Source organism: Furipterus horrens, unplaced genomic scaffold (genome assembly GCF_987537825.1).
Source record: "Furipterus horrens unplaced genomic scaffold, mFurHor1.1.pri manual_scaffold_3, whole genome shotgun sequence".
NCBI classification, from domain to species: Eukaryota; Metazoa; Chordata; class Mammalia; order Chiroptera; family Furipteridae; genus Furipterus; species Furipterus horrens.
Window position 1 is genome coordinate 154,249,882 of NW_028327173.1, and position 25,381 is coordinate 154,275,262.

At 38.7% G+C, this 25,381-nt stretch overlaps 1 protein-coding gene across 1 annotated transcript in view; it reads right to left on the reverse strand.

Moving 5' to 3' along the window:
* CEP152 (centrosomal protein 152) overlaps nt 1-25,381 on the reverse strand; it is a 90,140-nt gene that overhangs the window by 44,547 nt on the left and 20,212 nt on the right. Inside the window, exons 7-12 of the mRNA XM_090270573.1 lie at nt 23,540-23,680; nt 22,333-22,472; nt 19,451-19,651; nt 14,580-14,727; nt 12,571-12,662; nt 11,696-11,859 (exon numbers count right to left, since the gene is read on the reverse strand). Of these exons, the coding sequence (XP_090126699.1) occupies nt 11,696-11,859; nt 12,571-12,662; nt 14,580-14,727; nt 19,451-19,651; nt 22,333-22,472; nt 23,540-23,680 (886 nt within the window). The remainder of the gene's footprint in view (nt 1-11,695; nt 11,860-12,570; nt 12,663-14,579; nt 14,728-19,450; nt 19,652-22,332; nt 22,473-23,539; nt 23,681-25,381) is intronic.

Genomic DNA, 25,381 nt, shown 5'->3' on the forward strand with positions numbered 1-25,381 from the left:
TTAAATCAAGTAATGAATCAAGCACAGTTATTCCTTAAAATCTACTAACTGCAATGAAAACCCACAGCTAACATTCATGCTTAATTCATGCTTAATGGAGAATGACTGAATGCTTCCCCCTAAGATCAGCAGCAAGACAATGCCTGCTCTTGCCACTTCTATTCAACATTGTACTAGAGGTTTTAGCTGGAGCAATTAGCCAAGAAAAAGAAATAAAAGGGCCCAGGCCAGGTGGCTCAGCTGGTTGAAGCATCATCCTATACACCAAAAAAGGTTACAGGTTTGATCCCCAGTTGGGATGCATAGGAGAGGCAACCACTAGATGTTTCTTTCTTTCCTTTCTTCCTTCCTTTCTTTCTTTCTTTCTTCCTTCCTTCGTCTTTCTTTCTTTCTTTTCTTTTCTTTTCTTTTCTTTTCCTTTCTTCCTTCCTTCCTTCCTTCCTTCCTTCCTTCTTTCTTTCTTTCTTTCTTTCTTTCCTTTCTCCCTTCCTTTCTCTTTCTTTTCCTTTCCTTCCTTCCTTCCTTTTCTTTCTTTCTTTCTTCCTCTTCCCCCCACCATCCCCATCAATAAATATACTCTCAGGTGAAGATTTCTTTTAAATGAAAAAGAAATAAAGGAATAAAAGGCATCCATATTTGAAAGAAATAAGTACAACTATATCTATTTTCAGATGTCATGATATTGAATATAAAGAATCCTAAGGAGTCCACTAAAAAACTTTTTGAACAAATAAGTTCAGCTCAGCAATGTGACAGGATTCAAGGTCAATGTACAACATCAATTGTATTTCTATATACTAGTAATGAACCACCTGAAAACAGAATTATCAATCCAGCAAAGAGAATAAAATACCTAGGAATAAATTTAACAAAAGAAGAATATGACTAGGACACTGAAAACCACAAAACTACAAGTGTATATGACTCGTACACTAAAAGAAATTAAAGAAGATCTAAATAAATGGAAAGACATCTATGTTCAGGGTTCTGAAGACGATATTGTTTAGATGGCAATATTCCAATTTGCCTATAGCTTAAATGCAACCCCTATCAAAATCCATCTGTTTCTTTGCAGAAATTGACAATTGATCCAAAAATTCATACAGAAATGCAAGAAACAGAGAATAGTCAAAACAATCCTTAAAAAGAACAAAAATGAAAAACTCACACTTCCGAATTTCAAACCTTACTACAATGTACAGCAGTAAAGTTGAGTGTAGTCCTGGCATAAGGACAGGCATATAGATCAATTGGAATATTGATCTCAATGAGAGCCCAGAAACAAACCTCACATTTACAATCAATTGATTTTCAATAAGTGTCAAAAAAATTTAATGGGGAATATTCTTTTCAACAAATGATACTGGGACGATGGGATATCCACTACATGCAAAAGAATGAAGTTAGACCCCTATTTTACATCATATGCAAAAACTAACACAAAATGGATCCAAGACCTAATGTAAAAGATAAAACTCTTAGAAGAAACGATAGGTATAAATCTTCAGAAACTTGGATTAGGGAAGAGTTTCTTAGGTACTAAACGCATAAGAAACCTAATAAAAAAAGTAAGTTGGGCTTTCTAAAATTAAACACTTTGGTGCTCCAAAGGATGCTATCAATAAAGTAAAAAGGCAACTTACAGGAGACAATATTTACAAATCATTTATCTGACAAGGGACTTGTACTCAGAATAAGTAAAGAACTCTTAAAACTAAACAATGAAAAAACAATCCACTTTTAAAAAATTCTCACATGAGGATTTTTTTTTATTGACTTTAGAAAAGAGGAAGGGAGAGAGAGAGAGACAGATAGAAAGAGAGAAACATCAATGTGAGAAATACCAATGGTTGTCTAGGAATCAAATCCACAACCTTGTTATGTGCCCAGACCAGAAATCGAACCCACAACTTTTTGGTGGATGGGACGACCTTCCAACCAACTGAGACACCCAGCCAGGGCAAAAACAATCCAATTTTTTAAAAAATTGAGTAAAGATTTGAATAGACATTCCTCCAAAGAAGATATATAAATGGCCAATTGACACATGAAAAGATGTTGAACATCATGAACCATCAGATCAAAACCATAACATCAAGTCAAAACCTCAATGAGAAATCATTCCATACCCACTAGGAGGGCTATAATAATAATTAAAAAAAGAGAGAAACTAACAAGTGTTGACAAGAATATGGAGAAACAGGACCCCTCATGCTTTGTTTGTGGAAATGCAAAATGGGGCAGCCACTTTGGAAAATGGCTGCACCATTCCTCAAAATGCTAAATATGAGCTACCACAAGATCTGGCAAGTCCACTCCTAAGTATAGATCCAAAAGAAATAAAAGCATAGGTTCACACAAAAAATTGTACACACTACTTCCTGCCAAAATGAAGGCCTAGACTGACACGCTCTGTCTCCCTCCACAACTAAGAAGGAATACAACTACCGCAAAACCAGCAATAACCAGAAGTTCCAGAAAATAAATGGAAGTCCAACGTATGAACTTATAAAGAAGTGGTGCTCGTCTGGATGGGTAGGAGGGGAGAAGCCAGGGAAGGGAGGTCAAGCTGTGCTGTCGGCGGCAGCAGCAGTGATGGCGGCAGGACAGTGGTAAAAACAGACACCTGTATTTAAGGGGAGGCGAGAACCACCTGGGGAGCACCCCTGGCTACAGACCAGACCCCAGCTTGCGATTCCAAAGCCGGGGAAAGCAGACGCCCATTGCCATGGACTGTGAGGCCCAGTGGGGGTGGGGATGGAGGAGGAGGCTCCCAGTCTCTCAGAGGAGATTGAACAGCAAGAATCCATCTTGGATCCTGACCCTCTGCAGAGAACACCACAGCGTGGTGAGACGGGTCACCCAGTTGTGACGAGTGCACGGGGCTCTGCCCCCTATAGTGTAGGAGGTGTGACAGCCCTGCCCAGGAAGCAAAGGTAAACACAAAACTGTTCAGGATGGCACCGATCATGATAGAGATCCCAATGATGCAGCTGACCAGACAGCAAATATCTAATCTAAAGAAGCAGCAGATAGGAAGTCTTTCTCAGGCATAGTTCAGAGCTTTGCTTATAAAAGTGCTTACAGACCTAACAGCAGATCTTAAACAAGACAGGGAAGGAATGAAGGCTAGTCCTGCTGAAATGAACAAAAACACATATGAAACTAGTGGTGAGGGAAAGAAAACCAGTGATCAAATCAACAAATCTGAACATAGGGAAGGAACAAACAGTCAACCAGTGCAGAAAGAGGAAACAAGAAGTGAGGAAAATGAGGAGAGGTTCAGAAACTTATAGGGCAGCTATAAGCGGGCCAACATCCGAATCATAGAGTTGCCAGAAGGTGAAGAAGAATTAGAAATGGAAAAATTATGTGAAAAAACAATGAAGCGGAATTTCCCTAACTTGGGGAAGGAAACAGACTTACAGGTCCAGGAAGCACAGAGAGTTCCAAAGAAACTGGACCCAGGGAGAACCACACCAAGACACATTATTATCAAAATGTCAAAAATTAAGGATAAAAAGAGAATCTTGAAAGCAGCAAGAGAGAAGAAGAGAATTATGTACAAAGGGGTCCCAATAAGACTCTCAGCTGATTTCTCAAAAGAAACTCTGCAGCCAAGAAGTGACTGGCAAGAAATATTCAAAGTAATGAAAATCAAAAACCTACAGCCACAATTACTCTATCCAGTGAAGCTGTCATTCAGAATAGAAGGGCAGAGAAAGTGCTTCCAGGACAAAGTAAAACTGAAGGGGTTCATCAGATCCAAACCACTGTTATATGAAATGTTAAAGGGACTTATTTAGGAGAAAGAGGATCAAAACTATGAACACTAAAATGAAAACTGTATCACAACAACCAACAACAGAAGTTAGAGAACCAAAACAAAGGCAAACTAAGTAAGCAACGAGAGTGGGAAAAGAATTATAGGTATGGGGAACATATTGGGGGGAGGTCAGCAGGGAGGGGGAAGGGGAGAAAGGGAGGGAGATGGTACAGGAATTAAGAAGCATAGTAGGAGGAAGCAGAGTAGATAGGAAGATGTTGAGAAGAACTATATGCACAACCAATGGGCATGGATTAAGGGGGGGGGGAGAACTGGAGGGAGGGGAGTCACTGGGTGGAGGGGAACAAAGGGAAAAGAAATTGGGACAACTGTAACAGCATAATCAATAAAGCATATTTTTAAAAAAGTTGTACACTAATATCCATAGCAGCATTATTCATAATAGCCAAAAGGTAGAAACAATCCAAATAAATGTCTAGCAACTGATGAATGGATAGATAAAATGTAGTATATTCATACAATGAAATGTTATTTGGCTATAAAATGAAATGAAGTGCTGATATAAGATGCTAAGTGAAATAAGCCAATCACATTCAGAACACTATCTGAAATGTACAGAAGAGGCAAATCTATAGAAATAGAAAGTAGATTAGTGGTTGCCTAGAAGGCGGGAAGGGGTAATGGGGACTGACTGGTAATGGGCATCGGGTTTCTTTTTGGATATTGAAATGTTCTAAAATTCGGTTGTGATAGTTGTACAACTCTGTGACTACACTAAAAACCACTGAATCAATTAAAAAGTAAAATTAAAATTAAAACCACTGACCTGTACACTTCAAATGGGTAAATCTTATGGTTTGTTAAATATATAAATAAAGCTATAGAAGAAAAAAAATAAGCACACACATCTAATATATGTTACATTCATATGAAGCAAACCAAATCTATAGTGTTTAGTTATGAATAATCAGGTCTTAAAAAGATGGAAGGAAGGAAGAAAAAAAAAGAAAGAAAGAAAGAAAGAAGGAAAGAAAGAAAGAAAGAAAGAAAGGAAGGAAGGAAGGAAGGAAGGAAGGAAGGAAGGAAGGAAGGAAGGAAGGAAGGAAGGAAGGAAGGAGGGAAGGAAGGGAGGGAGGGAGGGAGGGAAGGAGGGAAGGAAGGAAGGAAAAAGAAAGAAAGAAAGAAAGAAAGAAAGGAAGAAAGAAAGAAAGAAAGAAAGAAAGAAAGAAAGAAAGAAAGAAAGAAAGAAAGAAAGAAAGAAAGAAAGAAAGAAAGAAAGAAAGAAAGAAAGAAAGAAAGAAAGGAAGAAAGAAAGAAAGAGAAAGAAAGAAAGAAAGAAAGAAAGAAAGAAAGGGAGGGAGGGAGGGAGGGAGGGAGGGAAGGAAGGAGAAAGAAGAAAGAAAGAAAGAAAGGAAGGAAGGAAGGAAGGAAGGAAGGAAGGAAGGAAGGAAGGAAGGAAGGAAGGAAGGAAGAAAGAAAGAAAGAGGAAGGAAGAAAGAAAGAAGAGGAAGGAAGAAAGAAAGCTAAGATAGCAATTACCCTCAAGGGTGTAACTGGAAAGAGGAATATGGGCAGTTTCTTGACCTGGGCATAGAACCATAGAGTGGTTCCATGGGTATTCACTGCAAAATCATTCATGAAGTTTATGCTTCATGCACTTTTCTTTATGTTATATTTCACAAATTTAAAAGATCTAAAAAGTAAAATAAAATTATAATGGTACTAGAACATACCATCAAGAAGTAAGGAGGATGAGTGATGGATCTAACTACATAAAATTTTTAAACAGGAAAAGTGATAACTCTCGACACTGGCAAGATACACAGAAACATGTACCGACAGAACATGGGTAATAACACAAACTACAGGGCTGCCTGGCAGCATATATCAGAAACCTCACATAATGTGCATACCCTTTAGCAAGAATATTCATCCACATCTTAAGGAAATAATCAAAGATGTGAATAAAGATTTGATTACAAGGATGCTTGCAATAATATTGCATTATTTATCATTTCAAGAATTTTAAACAGTGTATTACTAAAACATATTACATTCATCCATCCACATACCCATTAGTAAATATATATAACAATATTTACTGACATATAAAGATTTCAGAATGTATTAAGGATCATCATAAAACAGTATAGTCTATATTATTTTTTCTCCTAGAAACATCAAAACAGATATGGAAATTATATACCAAAATGTTAATAGGGGTTTTCTTCATGGGAGATAAAGTTAAAATTGTGGGTACTTTTAATTTTCTTGTTTTCTTAAGCTGTATTTTCTATTTTTTCCATAATAAAGGAGAAAGTTACTTTTGAAAGAAAATATTGATAGTGTGTACCCTTAATGTTTTAAAAATAGAACCTCATCTCTGTAATCTTCCTCCACAAGACCCATGAGAAAAACATAATTGTGAGATAAGCATCAAATTTCAGGGGCTTCCTACAAAATAGTTGACCAGTGGGTCTCAAAACTGTCAAGGTCATGAAAAACAAGGAAATTGAAGAGGAACCTAAGGAATTATGACTCCTAAACATAATGTGATGTTCTGGACATGATCCTGGAAGAGGAAAAAGACATCAAGTAAAAACCAAGACCATCTAGAAATAAACTATGGATAGATTAGTTAATCATAATGGATCAATGTTAGTTCATAAATTGTAACAAATGTACTGTGCTGATGTAGGATGTCAGAGGAAAATGGGTGCAGATTATATGGGAACTCTTTTGTACTATAATTTTTTTGTAAATCTAAAACATCTATTCCTTTAAAAAGAAATGAATAGTATCTGATTTAAAATTTCTACTCTTTTCATCAAGTCCAAAGGAAATGTTAGAATATACGAGGTCTATCCAGAAAAAGTCCAGCCATTGTTAATATAAAAAGAACAGTTTGCACAACATTGATGTAACCTGGCAGCCAAGGAGAGGGGGCTGGAATGCACATGCATGAATAACAATGACTTCACTGTACTGGTCAGTGGGGGCGGTAGATGCCATTGAGTGAGCATGTGTACTGTGTGGCTGTCACATTCAAAATCACTGAGCAAATAGAGCAACGAATCTGTATCAAATTTTGGGTTAAGCTTCAACCTTCCTCCATGGAAACTATTCAGATGATTCAGAAGGCTTTTGGAGACGATGTTATTAGTACAGCACAAATAAAAGTGTAGCACAAATGTTTCAAAGATGGTTGAGAATCTGTAGAAAGTGACCCACGTTCTGGAAGGCCTGCAACAAGCAGGAAACCTGAGAATGTTGAATGTGTGTGGGCTGCAATCAACAAAGATCAGCAACTGACAGTGTAAGGACAAGAAGCTGATCTGGGGATTCCAAAAACTACTGCATCAGAGATTTTGATGCAGGATCTTGGCATAAAACATGTGGTGGCAAAATTCATTCCGCTGCTTCTGTTAGCAGAGCAGAATGAACTTCTTGCTAGTTGCTAATGACTTGATTCAAACGGCTACCAGTGACCCAGATTTTCTCAAGAAGGTCATAACTTTGAAGGTGAACAAGGCATCATTGTCTTGTGTACAATGTTTCTTGTATCGTGTATTTTATTCAATAAATGTCTGTATTTTTCATATTATATGGCTGGATACTTACTGGACAGACCTCTTATATATACTATGTGTTCACATACACACACAGAATGAAGAATACATTGAGGTAGTTTTAACATTATGAAAGGAGCTCCTTCCAATATGCTACATATTTATCAATATACATTTTTGTACTATACATAGGATAAATGTCTGTATATATAGATCTCACCTATTTAAACCACTTATATTTATATATAAGAAATGGAAATATACTTATATAAAGAAATACAATATAAAATATATTACAACGCGTCTTCCCATGCTGTGACACATGGTGAACTAACTCAAAGCAGAACACTCGTTTTGCCCAGTTAACAAATTATGCATTCCTCCTTTCTTTTCCTACTGAATGCTGACCACTGAAATAGCACATCATGTACTCCTAGAGGGAGCCAAGTCAGAGAGCAGAAAAAGTGCTTGTTAAAATAATTTTCTCTTCTTTCTCAAAAGGGAAAAAGTCAGTGGCAGTGACCAGTCCCGCATAAGGCTCACCACTGAGCCCTGTGGAAGTTGGTTCCCCCGAATCCAAATAAACTGTAGCCCCTTATGAAGCCTGCTGAGAAGACCAAAGGGAAAAAGCATTCCACTTGTTAAATGTTTATTATTTGAGCTTCGCAGCCAACTATAATAAGGAAGAGGGGAAGCTGTCTGCAAGCTGCATGCAGATTTAGTTACTCAAATTCCACGAATGTGAAACAGAACGCTGAGGCTAAACCCTTCAAATGTCCTAGGCAGTAGCTTGAGGAAGGTAGTAGTTGGGGATAAAAACTTGGAGCCGCTAATAATTGGGTCAGTGATTTGAAAGCAGCTCAAGTCACCAACCAACTAACTTTCTCAACACTGGGAAAACTGTTGCTTCCTCTTTTTCTAAGAATCACAGTCCAGGAGAGGAAAGGTACAAATCTCTCTCCCTGATATCTCCTCTCTCTTCGAGCTAAGAATAAATATTTTTACTTTTTCCTGAAAACTGAATTCTTATCTATTAAACTGCTGGTAGGTGGGATGACTGTAAGCTGAACCTTTCTTCATATACCCAGTGTTTCATTGCATTTCTTCTCCCAGAGCCTCAGTGACTGCCCACTATGCTTCAGTTCTTCTCTGCATTCCCAGGTGAACATGGCTGCCATTTCTTTTACTACCATCGTGATGTGATGTCAGGTTTATCATCTATGGGAATTTTGGCTATAAGGAGTCATTAAATAGAAAGGGCAAAAGCAGAATACATTTTCATAGACATCGTGAGGAAGTCAGTCTTCTTGAAAAGATTACATATATAACTATGATTTACCCAATTCCCAAGCTAATTATGGCACAAATTAAAATAAAGTAATAGCATATTGGAAAGAATCTTTTCTGGCATGAACTAAATCTTTAATCCTCTAAAATAAAAGACATAAAGAATAAAGTTTTAAAGCCAAAAGGTTTGACTGCCGTGCGATATGAAACAGCAGGTTATATGACAGTTAAGTTTTGAATTCAAGTACTGACTCTGCTGATAATGGTCTGTCTTCCAGAAAAGGGTAGCTCTCTGAGCTCTGGTTTTTCCAACTCTAATATGATAATAATGGATCCGATGCTTTTGTCAACGTTGAGATGAGGATCAAGAACTTTTTATAAAGTGTGTGTTGAGTTGAAAGTAGATTAATATAAAATCTGCACAATGGTGTATTTTAATGAATCATATATTATAATAGTAATAGCTACCATCTACAGGAACATAAGGCCTTTTACATAAGGCTGTTTACATTCAGTATTTATTTTAATCCTCACGTTAACCCCCAAGATGAATGCTACAATTTACTTAACAGAAAAAGCCTGATAAGAAAACAGGCTCAGAAAAGTCAAGAGACCTGCCCAAGTTCATAAAGCTAACTAATAAACGGCAAAATTATGATTCAGAACAAAATGTGGATCTAAAGACCATGCTCTTTCTATTAGCCCCTTAGAAATAATCTGGTATTAACAGGAAATGAGGCATTCACAGCAGTCAATTTTCCAAATGATATTTTTAATTTTAAAATTTTATATATAAATCTATCTAAAAATTTTGTATAGCACATATATCCTCTTTCACTTTAATTAACTAACCAAGCTGAAAGCTTTCTTGGACAGCCTAGGATGGTGAGTGTGGACTCTGATGTGGATCGGCAACTCTGGCCCGTTGTGTTCCTCTAGTTCCCTTTTTCCAAAGGCTGAGCAGCCTGGCTAAGCCGTGGCCATACCTCTCCCAACCCCAGCCCCAGATACTCCTCCATCAGTTAGAAAATCAGATAACTCATGGAGTGCAAACAAATCTCGGTCAATATGGCCTCAAGGTGACTCCTACTAAATACACAACACCATTTAGTTCTGCTGTTTTCTCTTTGCTTTCTTCTGGATTGTAGCTGTGGTCTTTGGAGATGAATGTCCCTGAGACCAACCTACAGGTAAACAGAGCCTTACTAAACTAAAATAACATCTTGTTTCACAGTATTACCCAGTAACTTCAGTTTTCAATTTATTGAATCTCATCCTACAGTTCAGAAAACAGAAGCCAGTAGTAAAATACAAAAGTTCTAAAACACTGTAGAGCAAACCTTTCAGGAGATTTACATACTTGTATTTAGCTGCATGAGGCCTGAAACGCAACAGGTAGTAAACACTCTCACTAAACCATAATGACGGTAAACTCAGTCGTGAACCAGAAAGCAGACGTGCTGGTGTGGGTCAAATGCATTCAAGAAAGGTTTTCCTTAGTCTGAATGCAATCTTTTCCAAACAGCCATGTCTCATCTTATCCCAGACTGGTAGAGGGAAGGATAAACACCCCTCTGCACATCAAGCATAACATTTAACACAGTGGTTCTCAACCTTCCTAATGCCACGACCCTTTAATACAGTTACTCATGTTGTGGTGACCCCCAACCATAAAATTATTTTCGTTGCTACTTCATAACTGTAATTTTGCTACTACTAGGAATCGTAATGTAAATATCTCATATGCAGGATGTATTTTCATTGTTACAAATTGAACATAATTAAAGTATAGTGATTAATCACAAAAACAATACGTAATTATATATGTGTTTTCTGATGGTCTTAGGTGACCCCTGTGAAAGGGTCGTTCGACCCCCAAAAGGGTTGCGACCCACAGGTTGAGAACCTCTGATTTAACACATAGCACTTAGCTGCTTACAAGTGTATCTTCCTCTCCCCAACCAGATAAAATGTAAACTACCTTTGGGAAAGGAGTGCTTCCCTCTCTCTTTTGTACTCCACTCCCAGAGCCTTGCAACACATCTTCCAAAGAGCAAGTGCTTCAGAAATGTACATCCTCTCCTCCATTCATCTTTGACGTGTTTAATGATCCCTAAATACACTCTCTCCTCTACTATCACCACTTCCTCCCCCATCAGTCTCCGGGAGGGACGACAAAACTTTAATCCCTTCCACAGGATTGCTAAAATATTTGTGGTTAACAGTGGTATTAAAGACAAAATCCCTATTTTTTTAAAGATTTTATTTATCTGCCCTGGCTGGTGTGGCTCAGTGGATTGAGTGCCAGCCTACAAACCAAAGGATTGTCGGTTCGATTCCCAGTCAGGGCACATGCCTGGGTTGCAGCCCAGGTCACCAGTTGGGGGTATGCAGGAGGCAACCGATCGATGTATCTCTGCCTCTCTTCCTCCCTCCCTTCCCCTCTCTCTAAAAATAAGTAATTAAGAGAAACACTGACTGGTTGCCTCTCACATGGCTCAACCCGGGACCTGGCCCACAACCCAGGCAAGTGCCCTGACTGGGAATTGAACCTGGGACCCTTCGCTTCGTGGGATGACACACATCCCACTGAGCCACACCAGTCACAGCCAAAATCCCTATTTTAAAAAGAAAGCCACAGTAAGATTCCTGGGAAAAATGGATGCTGATTTTCTCATATACCCCTGATAAATGCCAGGTACCTGCTTTCAACACAGAATGTTAATATAAAATTAATATGTTTTGCCTTAAAAGTAAAACAGATACATGATCTCAGCTGTAGAATTTACTTTGTATATTTTAGCTAAGTTAATCATTTTTTACCTTATGAAAAGTGATGTGCCTATTTGGTACTGAAGACAGTATATCAATTCTTAAGGTTTCTGCTCCTTTTGATTTCAGACATTTACACTGCATTACGTGTTATTAAAACATGCTGCCCACATTCAAGAACCCCCCCGTCAGCTCATCTCATGCCTGGTGCCACCTGGTCCCCAGGCATCACAAGGTTTATTCATGGACGCTCTTCTACAGTAAACTATTTTCTCAATACCTCTGAACTTTGATTTTTGTCCAGTTGACTTTTTTAATACCCAAGTCCATGTATGATTCAGTGAGTTCTGTATTTAATTCTCCTTCTGAGTCACTTGGAAGTATTCCTAGTTTTACAGCAGATTCATAGAGAGAAATTTCATCTTTTAGTTCTGTTAATTCTTCCTAAAACATAAAATGATTGAAAGTTATTTTCATTACTTTCCTAAAAAAAGGAATCAGTCATTCCATCTATGCTTCAAATTCATTTTAATGGTCAAGAAAAGGCAGAAACGCTTCTCCAAATACATTTCAGCCCACGTTAAAAATAACTTTGTAAAGGCCAGCACGTATCAGGTTTTCCAGTAAACCGAACGAACAAATGAGTAAACGAAGTGAGAAAGCGAATGCAAGTGGTTTCTCTCACAGCTCTCTCACTTATTTTGTCCTCCACGAAGTGTCCCTTGAGCTGAGAGACTGGTGGCAGCACTTTTTGGCTCAGTAGAGCAGAAGACAGAGTAGACTCGTTTACCAACATGCTGCACTTTATAGTCTGCCAGTGGTAAAAAAGCAAAACGCCTCTTTCCAGTGGCGACAACACTGGACCTCTTCCTCCAGCATTTTCCTTTTCCTCCAGAGGAAAATCTAAGTAGCTGGTGGAGGATGTGATAGTATTGCAGCCACACTGTAGGATTCCCACACCGGTACATAACCTTAACTCTGGGACACACCCACAGACCTGGGCTTGACTACCCAACTCTGTGGGCAAGGTTGTGAACAAGTCTCATGGGCTGCTTCGGAGATGGTCCCACCCCCTTTCTTAAACAGAGAAATCCGAAGTTCATAAAGGTAATGTAGTTCCGTTACCCAGAGTCTCCTCCAGGGGGCAACACTCACCTGCAAAGTCTTGTTCAGGTTTTCACTCAAGGCATGCGCCTTGTGTGCGTGCTGCAGCTGGAGCCGCAGCTGAGCCACCTCCTGTACTGAGCCTGTGGGGGAAAGGGGCATAGAACACACTAACGTAAATGGCCAAGGCACCTGCGATGTACAGAAGACATGAATCCACTGAGGCAACAGAAGATGGAATTCTGCTTTATTTCCTATTATCTTTTCAGGAGCACTAAGGAATAGCCAGCGGGACCCAGAAAGCATAGTCCTGGTCCACACATTTCCAAGCTTTAATATGGTTCCCCATATGTCCTTGGGAAATTGCAGACATGGGCTACGGTGACCTTGCTATGAATCAAATCAGCCTCACTACAGACCTGGACACTCCAGAAGTCCTCTAATAGGAGCACTAACATTCCAACTCATAGAAAGCCAAAGCAAATATTCTTCAGAACCCATTTCCACCTTCTAATAAGAAAACTACATCTTGTTGCCCTCAGCTTCTAAATGCTTTTATTTCCACCATCCTGACCTTCACATGTGAAAGAAGCCTACTAGGATTATGCTTCTGAAACTCCAGTAACCTAATATTTTAAATGTACCAAGGGAAGTTCCTATTTAATGTTTATTTCTTTTATACTTTCTTTTTGGGGGGGGGGTTCCCTTTTAAAAGGGACTTTATTGGGTTTCCTCAAAAGAAAATGAGCATCTGGGAAATGGTTAAGCAAAGTAATGATGGCATATCTTGCAACTAAAGAAAATCGTATTTTCAAAGCCTTTAAAGGCAAGGAAAAAGGCTTGTGAGTAATGACATGGGAAACAAAGGAATACAAAACTAAACAGGGAGAAGGGACCTAAATAGAACATGGTCCAAATTTTGCCCCCACCAAAACATACACAAACACATATTTAGACAGTCTTTGATGTTTGTGCTTTCAACTTTTGAATAACCCACTCTTATACAGAATTGACTTACTGTGCCAAAGTGTGAGTCTCATAATCAGTTAATAAATAACCATTGAGCTATTTTCACAGCGTGAGCTACTCATCCGTAAACAGTGCTGTTTTGTCTGTATGGTAGTTTGTATATACATTAGATTATTTTATTGCCTCTTATTCTAATATCATTTTGTAAAAATGAATAGGAAATAAAAGTACTGCTGAAACTAATGATAAGAAACATAATCTCACACTTAATACCATGGAGACCAGAGGAGACATCTTAAGCATGACAAAAACTGTAACTAACTGGCTTCAATTGACCAGGTAAGTGACTATTCCATTGAGAGAGGGAAAAAAATTTAGAAGACGTTACACAAAATGAGAGAACTATATGATCAAAGATCAATCCTATAAAGGAAAATATAACAGGATTTTATATCATTTTTAGCTTTCAGAGATAAAATCTACCTTATAACATGTCTTTTGTTATTCAATTTTTGAACATTCAGCTTTGGTATATTTATAAAAGCAGGAAATTGTCTGTGTGTGCATTCATTTCACTTGAAGAAAATACATTCAATTGTGAACAACAGTTACCTCTGTGCAGTAAAATTATTGGTTATTTTTATTTCTTTTTTATTATTAAAGGCTTTTTTTTTCAACCCTCATTCAAGAATATGTTTATTGATTTGAGAAAGAGAGAGAGAGAGAGAGAGAGAGAGAGAGAGAGCCATCGATCAGCTGGCTTTTGTACACACCTGACCAAAAACTGAACCCGCAACTTTTTTTAACTTCTGGGAGGGACAATGCTCCAATCAACTAAGTCGCCCAGCCAGGGCAAGTAGAATTATCAGTTATTTTTATTTTCTACTTTATACCTGTCTGTGTTTTCCAAATTATCTACTAAATATGCACTATACATTATACATATACAGATAATAGCAATGCTGAAAAAAACTGTCACCAATGATCTTTGCTGTCTTTTCTTGATTCTTATAATTCAAGGATATTACTATGTTCTCTCTACATAGTATAACAGCCTTCCTGGGGATACAGTCATGCACCCAGACACCCACCTGAGTGCAATAAGTTGGCACACTGCTTTTGACTCTCCTCTAGACTTCTTGACAATCTGTTAATGATCTCCGTCTTTTCTAATTTGGTTGCTTCCTGATTCCTTTCCAGTTGTTTCACCTTGTCTTTCAAATGACAGCAAATGTCTTCCTAAATAGAAAAAGTGTTCAAGATGTCCTTTTCATGATGGGCTATTAAATGTTAAACTAACAATTGTCATACATAATGAGATTTTAAATCAAATACAAAATCATCACACAGTAACATCACCTCTTCTACATGGATAAGTGCACGAGACTGAGAGTCAGGCAAACAGTCAAGTGGTTTTGGGTGAGTCATTAACTTCTCAGTCTGTTTTTTCTTTTGTAATTACACTAATAAAGGTTGAATTTCATGATTTCTAAAGTTCCTTTCTGCGATACATCTACAAGACACTGCTGTTCTAAAACTAGATCTCATTCAAGCCCAAGGAAATGTATTGCATTCCGACTTGCACTTTACACTGCTGGCAAGTGTGTGCATACGTATTTAGGCAGACCACTCTGACCCTGGACCACGGAGTCTGTATGCCAGGACAGCAAGCATACAGATAAACGTGCAAAGGCTCTCTACTATAAACATCCAAAAGCTCATTCTGCTCTGAGCAGCCAAAAATAACCTCTCCCTCTTCTGAACATCTTTTAAATGTGATCTGTTTCTCTCATGTTTTCCTTTCTAGCTTCTACATGTCTTATTTCTCTTTATAGTCTCCTGGCAAATGTCTATGCAGCGCCTTACACGTAGTGTATGCTACAAAAAAAACAACTGAAAAATAAATGACAAAGAATAACTAACAGGATAAATGTACGAGAGCACATTCATGCATACATGCATGTGTGTAACTGTATGGGCATATGTCGAAAATATAGAGCATGTAATAATGTACTCAAGTTTCTTCAAAAAGAAAATGCATTTGGGAAGTTGTGAGTCACAGAAGTGCCGAGCCCATGTAGCAGAAATCATCACCTCTCAGTCAAAAAGGCTTCACAGGCTGAATTCCAGGCCAAAGGGGCTTGAGAAAAGCAGAGGAGTAAATTAAGGTATTAATAATTGTTTGAAGGGACCTGAAAATGCCTGAAGAAGTAAGTAGAAAGAGGAATATAAGAAAGGGCAGGGGAGCAGAAAGAAGTCATTTGGGGCCTGATGCATAGGATAACCTAAAGCCCAATAATGCCTTAAGGATACCAACCCAAAGTACACCTCATAAGGACATTGACAGTATCCTTCAGCAGAGGAAAGACTCTGAGGTCTGTTTTAGCTTAAAAATTCTATTTCATAATGTAGCTGGGTTTGCTTTAAATTTCTTCTATCAAATTTTTGAGCAAAATGAAGCCGCTGGAAACTGGTCCATGTTTACACAACAGTGTAAACCTCTTGGCACACGGCTGCTGATACCTGGGCCAGCTGGAAAAGCACGGTTCTAAGGCACCAGCGTAACACGGCAAACACAATGAATGAGCTAATGTTACTGACAGTGTGAACTTGTGTACAGAAGGGGTGGGGAGACAACTAACATGTACGCGCTGGGGAGGTCAGGAGAGATTGTACAAGAGACTGCGAACTGGTTTTTAAAAAGTAGATATGAAATACATGGTAAACAAAAGGCAGACCATGGCAATAATTCGACTATATGCAACAATCAATTAAACTATGCTTTTTCCTGTTGACAAGTTCGGAAAAACAGATTATACTCACAAAGCTGTAATTTAAACACAAAACACAAACCAAATAGAACAAAATGAATGGTTCCATCTTTTCCATGATTAGCTTGAGAAATGAGAACACTCAACTCAAGACAAATACAGACATTTTTAAGACTGAACAAGACAAGTGCGATAAAGAGTAAGAGCTGAGTGCATGGAAACAAATAAAATTGAACAGATTTCTAGGGCACACACGTACACAGAGGTCTGTGAGAATCCCTTAACCAACAGAGTGTTTTAAAGTTGAGCCTTTAAATATAACATTAAAGGAAAGGTAGGAAACAGATCAGGTGAAGGTCATGACATAGAAACCCAAGCCCATGACTTCGCTGAAAGCTGAAGATTTCAAGACCAGAATGAAAAAAGGTTTTATACCATCAAGGAGATAATTAGAGATCTTTCCATGATACTTCTACAAATGGGTGGCATACAAGGCAGTTTGGAGAGATAACCAGAGATCTTAGAACATGACACCTCTACGAATTACAGAGACAGAAGGTAGTTTAGAGTTAGATCTGTCACCAAAGGAACACTATGAGCTGCAAGCAGCTCATTTGGTCTCATTTTCTCTGTCACACCACAAAACCTGAAACTCAGCCAAAGTAAAAAGAACTGTTATAATATGTTGTGTGTGTACAACCCTTTCTACCCAGAAAAGCTGATGGCAGAAGGAAAACACTAAATTCATAATTAATTTTACAAGCCATATATTTCTCAAAATATACTAAACACACATTCAAAAAAAAAAAAAAAAAGACCCAACTGTATCATGGATTACTAAATTAGGCAGTCCCTATGTTGAAATTTGTCAAAATATAATTAAATATACATAAAGCCTGTTTACATTCTGATGTTTAGCTGTTGGTCAATAAAGGTTTCTGAACAGATGAAATAATATAATTATTCTACAATTGTAGTCCTTTCCCACCAAAAATGTTTTTTTCATAAAGCAGTAATTTTCAACCTTCTGCAAGGGAAGGCATGACCTCTTAAAAAATCTGAATAAGCTCAAATCTTCTCAAAAAGACTGCATATACTCACATCCACCAAAAAAATCATACCCAGTTCCACAGGATTCATCAATTCTAAGTCATGAACTGCCTTAGAAGATCTTTCTAACTAGGAAAATTCACTATGTGTGAACGTCTACTCTGTTAACACTGTGTACATAAAATACATAGTACATGGGTACAATGTTGTGTGTAAGTACGTGAGAGTCACTCTGAACCTAAGCATTGGCTACTGGCCCAGGTATCAACAGCAGCAGATTCAAGTTCATCTATTGAATTATCCAGTTATTTTTACCTTGCTACTACTTTCCAAGACTCGTTTTACTTTTCTTTGTAATCTGCTGAACAGAGTGTAGTGGGAAAACATTTACCCAAAAGGGAAATAATTTAGACCTCCCTCTTTAATAACTTTTATAAAGAAAAAGAGGGGTAAAATGTGGTATGTATATATGGTTACCTGTTATGTAAGAAAATCTAAATCAACCCTCTGTAGAACACACTTGAATTTTTCAGATTGTAGGCAGACATCTCCCTAGCTCCTGGTTGATTTCCACAGAACCTCTAGAATCAGGAATCTCAGTTTCGATTCTGATATAACATGGACTGACCTTTCATTCAAAATACTACTGAGGCAAGTGGGCAGCACAAAAGGGACATCATAAGAAACACTTCAAGGAAGAAAAAACAAGAAGCACATTGGAATTAGCACTTTGCAAAGCAGCTAAGCAATTATATGTAGAAGACTACATCAGTATTATGCTCTGTTTTAAAAAAAGGTCACAGAATGTAACGGTGGAAAAAAGACCTTAATCAAAACCTTCAATTTATAGTCTGAAGCCTAGTCACCACAGAATCAAGACTTTGTTCTGTGCTCCAGTCTAGGGTTCTTCTACAACAAAGGGCCGAAGGGGTGGTGAGAATAAAGAATGGACTGCGCACGGGCATTGAACGCACTAGGAATTCCTCCCAGCCCTCTGTGTAAGTGTGCCTAAGTCAGGAGGGGATGGAGAGGTCCTCAAGTCACCCAGGATAGAAAAGTCACCAGATCCCACTCCTCTGGTCATCCAAGGAGGACCATTCTCCAAGTCTAACTTTAATGCTACTACCCAAACACAGGCAAAGTTAATAAAACTATATATCTCAAATTCCATTTGTTTAAGTATGATATAAAGTAAATTTTCGATAATTGGCATAAGCATCTGTCTTTCCCCAGCCCTATATGTACTCCACACTGATCAAATTCCCAATATTTTCTATACAAAAAGACTAAAAATGTATTCATGAAAATAAGGCTAATAAAAACTCACATAAATACACATAAAAATAAAATAACATATAATCATTATTGTCATGAGGCATCTTACACAGCTCTACCTAAATAATGGAAAAACTTAAGAGTCAGCTGTATAAATAAGAACCCAAATCAGGATGAATTTTAAGTGTAATGGAATTTTCCATACCCTCACATCTTATTTTTCCTCTTCTCTTCCTTTGGGTTAAATTAATTCTGAAATTATATTAAGAAAAATGCCCTCTGAAGTTTTATTCTCTGAAATGATTACCCACCACCAGCCTCACCATCATCTTACAACATATTATTCCCTTTGGGGCAAAGATAATAAAAACTGTGAAATATGTTCAAGTTTCAAACCTCAATAATTTTAGATCAGACTGCCTTCCTATTTTATCATACTCTTCTCAAAATGAACTTCGTTGAAGAACTATTTCCAGATGATCTTAATGATGAGTTTCTTACCAAATGCTGGGAGACCCAAGAAAGGTTTTCTAGTGGTTAAGCTCCCACACCAACCTCAAGTTCATACCATCTTCCAAAATACTCATTTCTTTCAGTCTGGATTTATTCTAGGGCAATATGAACAATATGTATAAATACTCTACAAGGAGACAACTACTAATGTGAGAACATCCTATAAGAGGATTTCCAAAATTATGCCTGACTCAGGTTGTATTCATAAATAAAAATCTTTGCCTTTAAAGTTTTACTTACAATCGAAATCCTACTGCAAACATCCAAAATTTCTATACGAAGAACCACAAAATGTCAGTTACAAGAAATAACCAGCTTAATGATAATAGTTGCTCATTTGAAATCATCCCAACCTGTTCCTTAAGAGCTATCACCGTAGCATCCAATTTCTCCTGTAAGGACGACACCTGCTCCTCGTACTTCTTGGTGAGGCCCATAACAACGCTCTCGTGCTGCTCCCGGGCACGCTGGAGGGACTCAGATCGGTGAAGGTCCAGCAGCTGCTGCTTCAGGCTTTCCAGAGCCATTTCTGTGGTTCTGGCCTTCTTAATCAGCTAGTAGAAAGATAAAGGATATCCATGTTTACAGTATTTTGACTCTGCGTTCTCTTTATGAACTTTTAACTAAAAATCAACCATGCTTTAATGACAGTAGAGAAGAAAGGGTCCCCACATGGTGGCTCTAGTTCCTTAAGACTTTCCCAGCTGGGACCCGCCGAGCCCATGGTTGCCACAAACATTATTCACTGAGAAAAAAATATCTGTAGTAACCTGAGATGGCAATGTGGGTACCAGATAAGGAATCTGCAGCTACTACATTGGTCCCAGTGCTGTTTGCTCTGTGAGCCAAGTGTCAGGGGCAACCCAAATGTTAGGTCACAGAAAAATGACCACTGTTTCTTGAAAGACTAATGAAACTTGTCAGTGGTCACTTACTAAAAACAAAGTTTTGAAAGCTAAAATTGTATAGTTGCAAAATAATGGTGTAGTAAGCTAAATACTGGCTCCCAAAAGATGTCCATATCCTAATCCCTGAAACCTGTAAATATCTTACATTACATGGCAAGAGAAAATTGAGGTTGCAGACTGAACTTAAATTGCTAAACAGAGGACTTAAAACTACTGAGATTATCCTGGATTACCCGGGTGTATCCACATGTACCAATGTACCCACAATGGTCCTTAAATGAGGAAAACTTGAGGCAGAAAAGTCAGAACCAGTGACTTCTGGCTCTGAGGACGGAAAGTGGCCATCAACCCTTTGCACGCAGCCTCTCAAGGCTGGAGAAGGCAAGAAGATGGATTCCCTCCCAGACCTTCCAAAAAGCAGAACAGCCCTGTTGATGCCTTAATTTTAACCCAAACTTATGACCTATCAGACTTATGACCACCAGAACTATAAGATAATAAACTTCTGTTGTTTTAAAACACTAACTTTTTGGTAATTTTATAGCAACAATAGAAAACAAAAACACTTGGTGATTGTTTCTTTTATTCTTTTACTTATGCTACTTTATTTTTAATAAATGCAGTTTCTAACTTAGAAGACTGCAAAGTTATAACCTTTCACAACATAAAAGCAATTCAACTTTTTAATCTAATATCTTAATCAGTTTTAAAAAAATTTTAAATGCTAATATTCTACTGCAATATTGTGATTTCTAAGAAATATATATTTGATCTTCATCTGAATTTCCTAAGTGTTCAGAGTGATAAAATGTGTCTTTTGTTATGTTACTGAGGTTGCCTTTTCACCAAAGGATGGGGGCTGGTTGCCAATGGGGCCAACCATGTGATTAGAGGCTTGGAACTTTCAGTTCCACGCCCCCCACCCCCGACCTCCAGGGAGGGGAGAGGGACTAGAGGCTGAATTAATTACCAGTGACCAAAGACTTAATCAACCACATTATTCAATGCAGCCTCCATAAAAACCCAAAAGGACAGGGTTCAGAGAGCCTCTGAGCCGGAGAACGTGAGCAGACGCAGGGAGTGGCACTTGGAGAGGGCACAGAAACCCACACCCTTTCCCCACACCTCGTCCTGTGCTTCTCTGTCATCTGGCTGTTCCTGAGTTCTATCCTTTTATAATAAATTGCTGGCCTAGTAAGTAAAACGTTTCTCTGGGCTCTATGAGCCTCTCCACTGAATTAACGGGACGCAAGGAGGGGGTCAAGGGAACCTCTAGTTTACAGCCAGTCAGTCAGAAGTACAGGTAACGACCTCAGATGACAGCTGGAGTCTGAAGCTGTTGTAGACAGTGTCAGAACTGATGATTTCTTCGAAACCTCGCTGGCGTCTGAGAATTGCTAGGTAGTGGTTTGGGGAGGAGAGCAGGGGAGACTTGGGGAGAAAAAGCCATGAACAGGGACTTGTTAATCAAGTAGCAGTGTTCCGTGGCAAGTTTTGTGCACGTGTAAGTACAGGAAAACAACACACGGACTTGAGTGTGAGGAGAGTAAGAGATGAGACAGGCAGGGTCAGAGGGTCATCCTGATGCCATACTTCGTCCCCCAGGTAAAGCAGGGTCACTGAAAAGCTCTAAGCAAGGGAAAGACATGATCAGAACTGTGTTTTAGAGTGAGGATTACTCAGATGACCATAAGAGAGACTTTGGAGGACGGATAATGGAACAGAGACTAGTAAGAGACTTTTGCAACAGATGGGAAAATCTCAAATTAGGGACTTAGGAACAGAAATGCGGAGATTCGACAGAACGTAGTAGACGAGGGGAACAGAGAGCGGAGGTCCCCGCCAGATTCCTGGTGTACCGCCAACTGGGTGGATGAGAGCGCGAGGCCTCCAAAGCAAGGAAAAGAGCAGCAGGCTTATGGTGGAAAAAGGCATAAACCTCACGGTTCTTCTCAGTTTAGTCCTATTGTACCCAAAGTTACGTAAGTAAACTTCTCATCTATGGTAAAAAGTAATTAACTTTTTAGCATAATTAAAATAAAATATTTACCACCCTGGCCCAGTGGCTCAGTTATTTGGAGCATCATCTCATACACCAAACGTCTGCGGGTTCTATCCCCGATCAGGGCACACACATACCTAGGTTGCTGGTTCGATCCCCAGTCCGGATGCGTACGGGAGGCAACTGATCAATGTTTCTCTCTCACAACTCTATGTCTCTCTCTCTCCCCGTCCCTCCCCTCGCTTTTCTTTCCTCCCTCCCTCCTTCCCTCTCTCTCTAATATCAATAATTATATCTTCAGGGGAGGATTTTTTTTAAAGTTTACCTGTTCTTCATTGACTTTCAATGCTTGTATTTGGGCCTCTAGTGCTTTTATTTGTGCTTCAAGTTGTATCTCTCTTTCTTTTCCATTCTGAAAGAGTTTCTGTGATTCTCGAAGGCTGAGGGTCAAACCTTCCTTTTCATCTAGGACATTAAAAATGTTTGTATAAATAATATGTTGCTGTAAAGGAAGCCCAATTGTCATAATCTCTATCAAATATCAGATCTATATGACATATAAATGTTGATGCATTCAATTTAATTCAGATAATGAACTTTAGTTGATTTAGAGAAAACTAGGGAAGTTCCAAAAAAGAATGCCTGAGTGACACCACAACAATTTAGAGAGCCAGGGCCACTTCCTTCAAAAATCTTACTGTATCCCTTTGGGGACCAAAAAATTTCCTAACAATGATTTTAGCATCTGTTTACTTGAGAAGCTACAGAGATGCGACAAACCTGAATCAAAAAAGGAATCTGAGGACTAACTACTTTTTATACATACTTGAAGTGGAACTCTTAAATTTACCTAATCTTAAATTCTTCCCACATAATTTTCATGACAGCCCACAAGTTCTCTCAAAACAAATTTTATGAGCATTACAGAAAGAGACCTTTTATCACAGTCAATTAAATTTGAAATGAGCTGGAGTTCAGTCTATAAATGCAAGTTCAACATTGACCAAAACTAGAGAAAGCACGAACAGCCAGCAATTATAATTTGAATCTATTTTCTCTATGTGCTTCTCCCATGCATGGCTCCATTTTCTCTTTGGCACACCTAAAGGAGTTCCAGATCACTAACTCTTACCTGGATTAAAACATTATGCTAATTTGTACACTCAGAAAAGGTCTTGCAAATTAAACACAGGTCTCTCTGGGAATTGTAATACTTCATCCAAAATAAATTAATCAACATCTTTTAATGCAGAATGCTATCAGCCTAGTTAAGTAATGTACATTGATTCTAAAAGTCTAACAGAGAGAAGAGGAAGAAAATGGAGAAGATGAGGACCTCAAAATAGTATGTTCAGGAGAGAAGTATTCCAAGGAAAGGTGTCAAAAATCCTGGGTTTGGTTTCCTTCTGACTAACTTACTATGATCCCTCTGACCAAGTACACCAACTCTCTAAGTTTCATATTTAAAATAAGGTTCTGGAAACAAGATATCTCTCTCTAGTGTACCTCATAAACAACAGCCATTACCTTACCTTTGATTATCAGAAGCTGGTGATTCAGATATCTGATTTGACGCTCACTTTCATTTAACTTTTCAACTAAATTTTCTAGTTGTCTCTCTTTTGCTTTGTTAAGAACCTGAAGTTGAATAATCTGCATATTTTCTGCAGCATCTGATTTGGAATTAAAAACAATGTATTAGATAAAAGAATACCAAAATATAAATTTGTGGTCATTTAAGGCAGTGTTTGTCAGACTGTGGATGTAGCTCATTAGAGTATCATGAAAACAATTCAGTGGATTGTGAACAGTATTTCTTAAAAAAACAAAACAAAACACAGAAAGATAGACTATAACGGAACATACCAGAGTACTTCATGTAGTACAAATGAGTATTATTTTGTAAAACTTGTCTTTTATGTGGTCTCTGGTTTAGAGTATAACCCTTAATCACTGCTGTTTTGGCTAATTAAAAATGAATTGCTACCAATGTGATGAAAAAGGGACTGGGCAATAAACCTGACAAGCTCAGGGGAACACGTGGCAGGCCTGACAAGCTCTGACTAAAAGGAACCACACAGGGAGATCTGATCACCAATTCCTACTTGGTAGGTCATAGCAGGTAGTCACACTCCAGGCCCATAGCAGCATTAGCAAGAGTCAACCTTTACCTTAAGTGAGCCCTGTTCACTGTTCTTATGCCTCTAGGACAACATTCCTTTGAAATGTCAGACTAATTTTCTTGTCCTGCCCCTCCAAGGCGCAACCACAGGCACCAGAGCCCAACCCCACAGAAGCCCTCATTGCTCTCTTGTTGCCCACATACCCTCTCTATGTGCTGTGTCGATTATTAACCATCCTGTACCCACCAGTGTGAGAGAAGTATGTGTTTCTCCATTTTCCCTCCTATCCAATCCTAGAGATTTTCCTGTTATGCTTCCTCCCTCCACCTCCTTAACCTACTACTAATGGATTGCACGCACCTTCCTTACGTCCCTTACGGCTTTCCCTTTGATCCTAATGTATAAAATAAGCTGCAACACTGCCATTCTCCAGAGCACATGACAACATAGGCTTCCCGGCATATGTCATCAGTTTGGCTCAAATAAACTCTTAAAAATTCTCTATAGGTTTGGACGTTTCTTACGTTGACACCAATTACAACAGAACAGAGTTCGATGCTCTCATAAAATTGAAAAATAAGTACACCAGCTTCCCTAAAGCCATTTTTAAAGAAAACATCTAGATGTCCTCCTAAAAATATTTTATTATAAGCAAGAATGGGGATTACATTAAATTCATATTTATGATGGCACTTAACTGCTGAATAAATTAGTAAATAGACTAACAAACTGGCTGGTTTGGCTCAGTGGATTGAGCGTCGGCCTGCGAGCTAAGTGTCGTTGGTTCGATCTTCCAGTCAGGGCACATCAGAGAAGGAAAACTCTAACTCCAAAAACCCTCCGCTGCCTTGCGGCATACCTCTTCAGGGGAAAGGCTAAGGGAGTAAACTCCGACAGAAAATCCGGAGCCGGAGTCCCTAAGGCGGTTTGATGTTGTAGTCAACACCGGCAACTCCTGCGGCGCACCTGAAGCCAAGCTGTATTGACTCCGTCTTTCCCTTGGACCCTTCAGCTGCGAAGAGAGGGGGGGTCTGCTGCATGGGCAACAGCAGACCCTCCATATTACCCTGCCCAGGCTCTGTAGCTTCAGCGTCATCACAAGATGTCGATTCAACACGGGAGGAGACAGATACCGTGTCACTCCCGAGTTGGACTGCACAGCCATTCTCGGCGGTGCAGATAGACTCTTAAGAAGCTACACCATCGTCTCTCGAGACGGACGGCTGCCGACGACGACGACGAGACTAACAA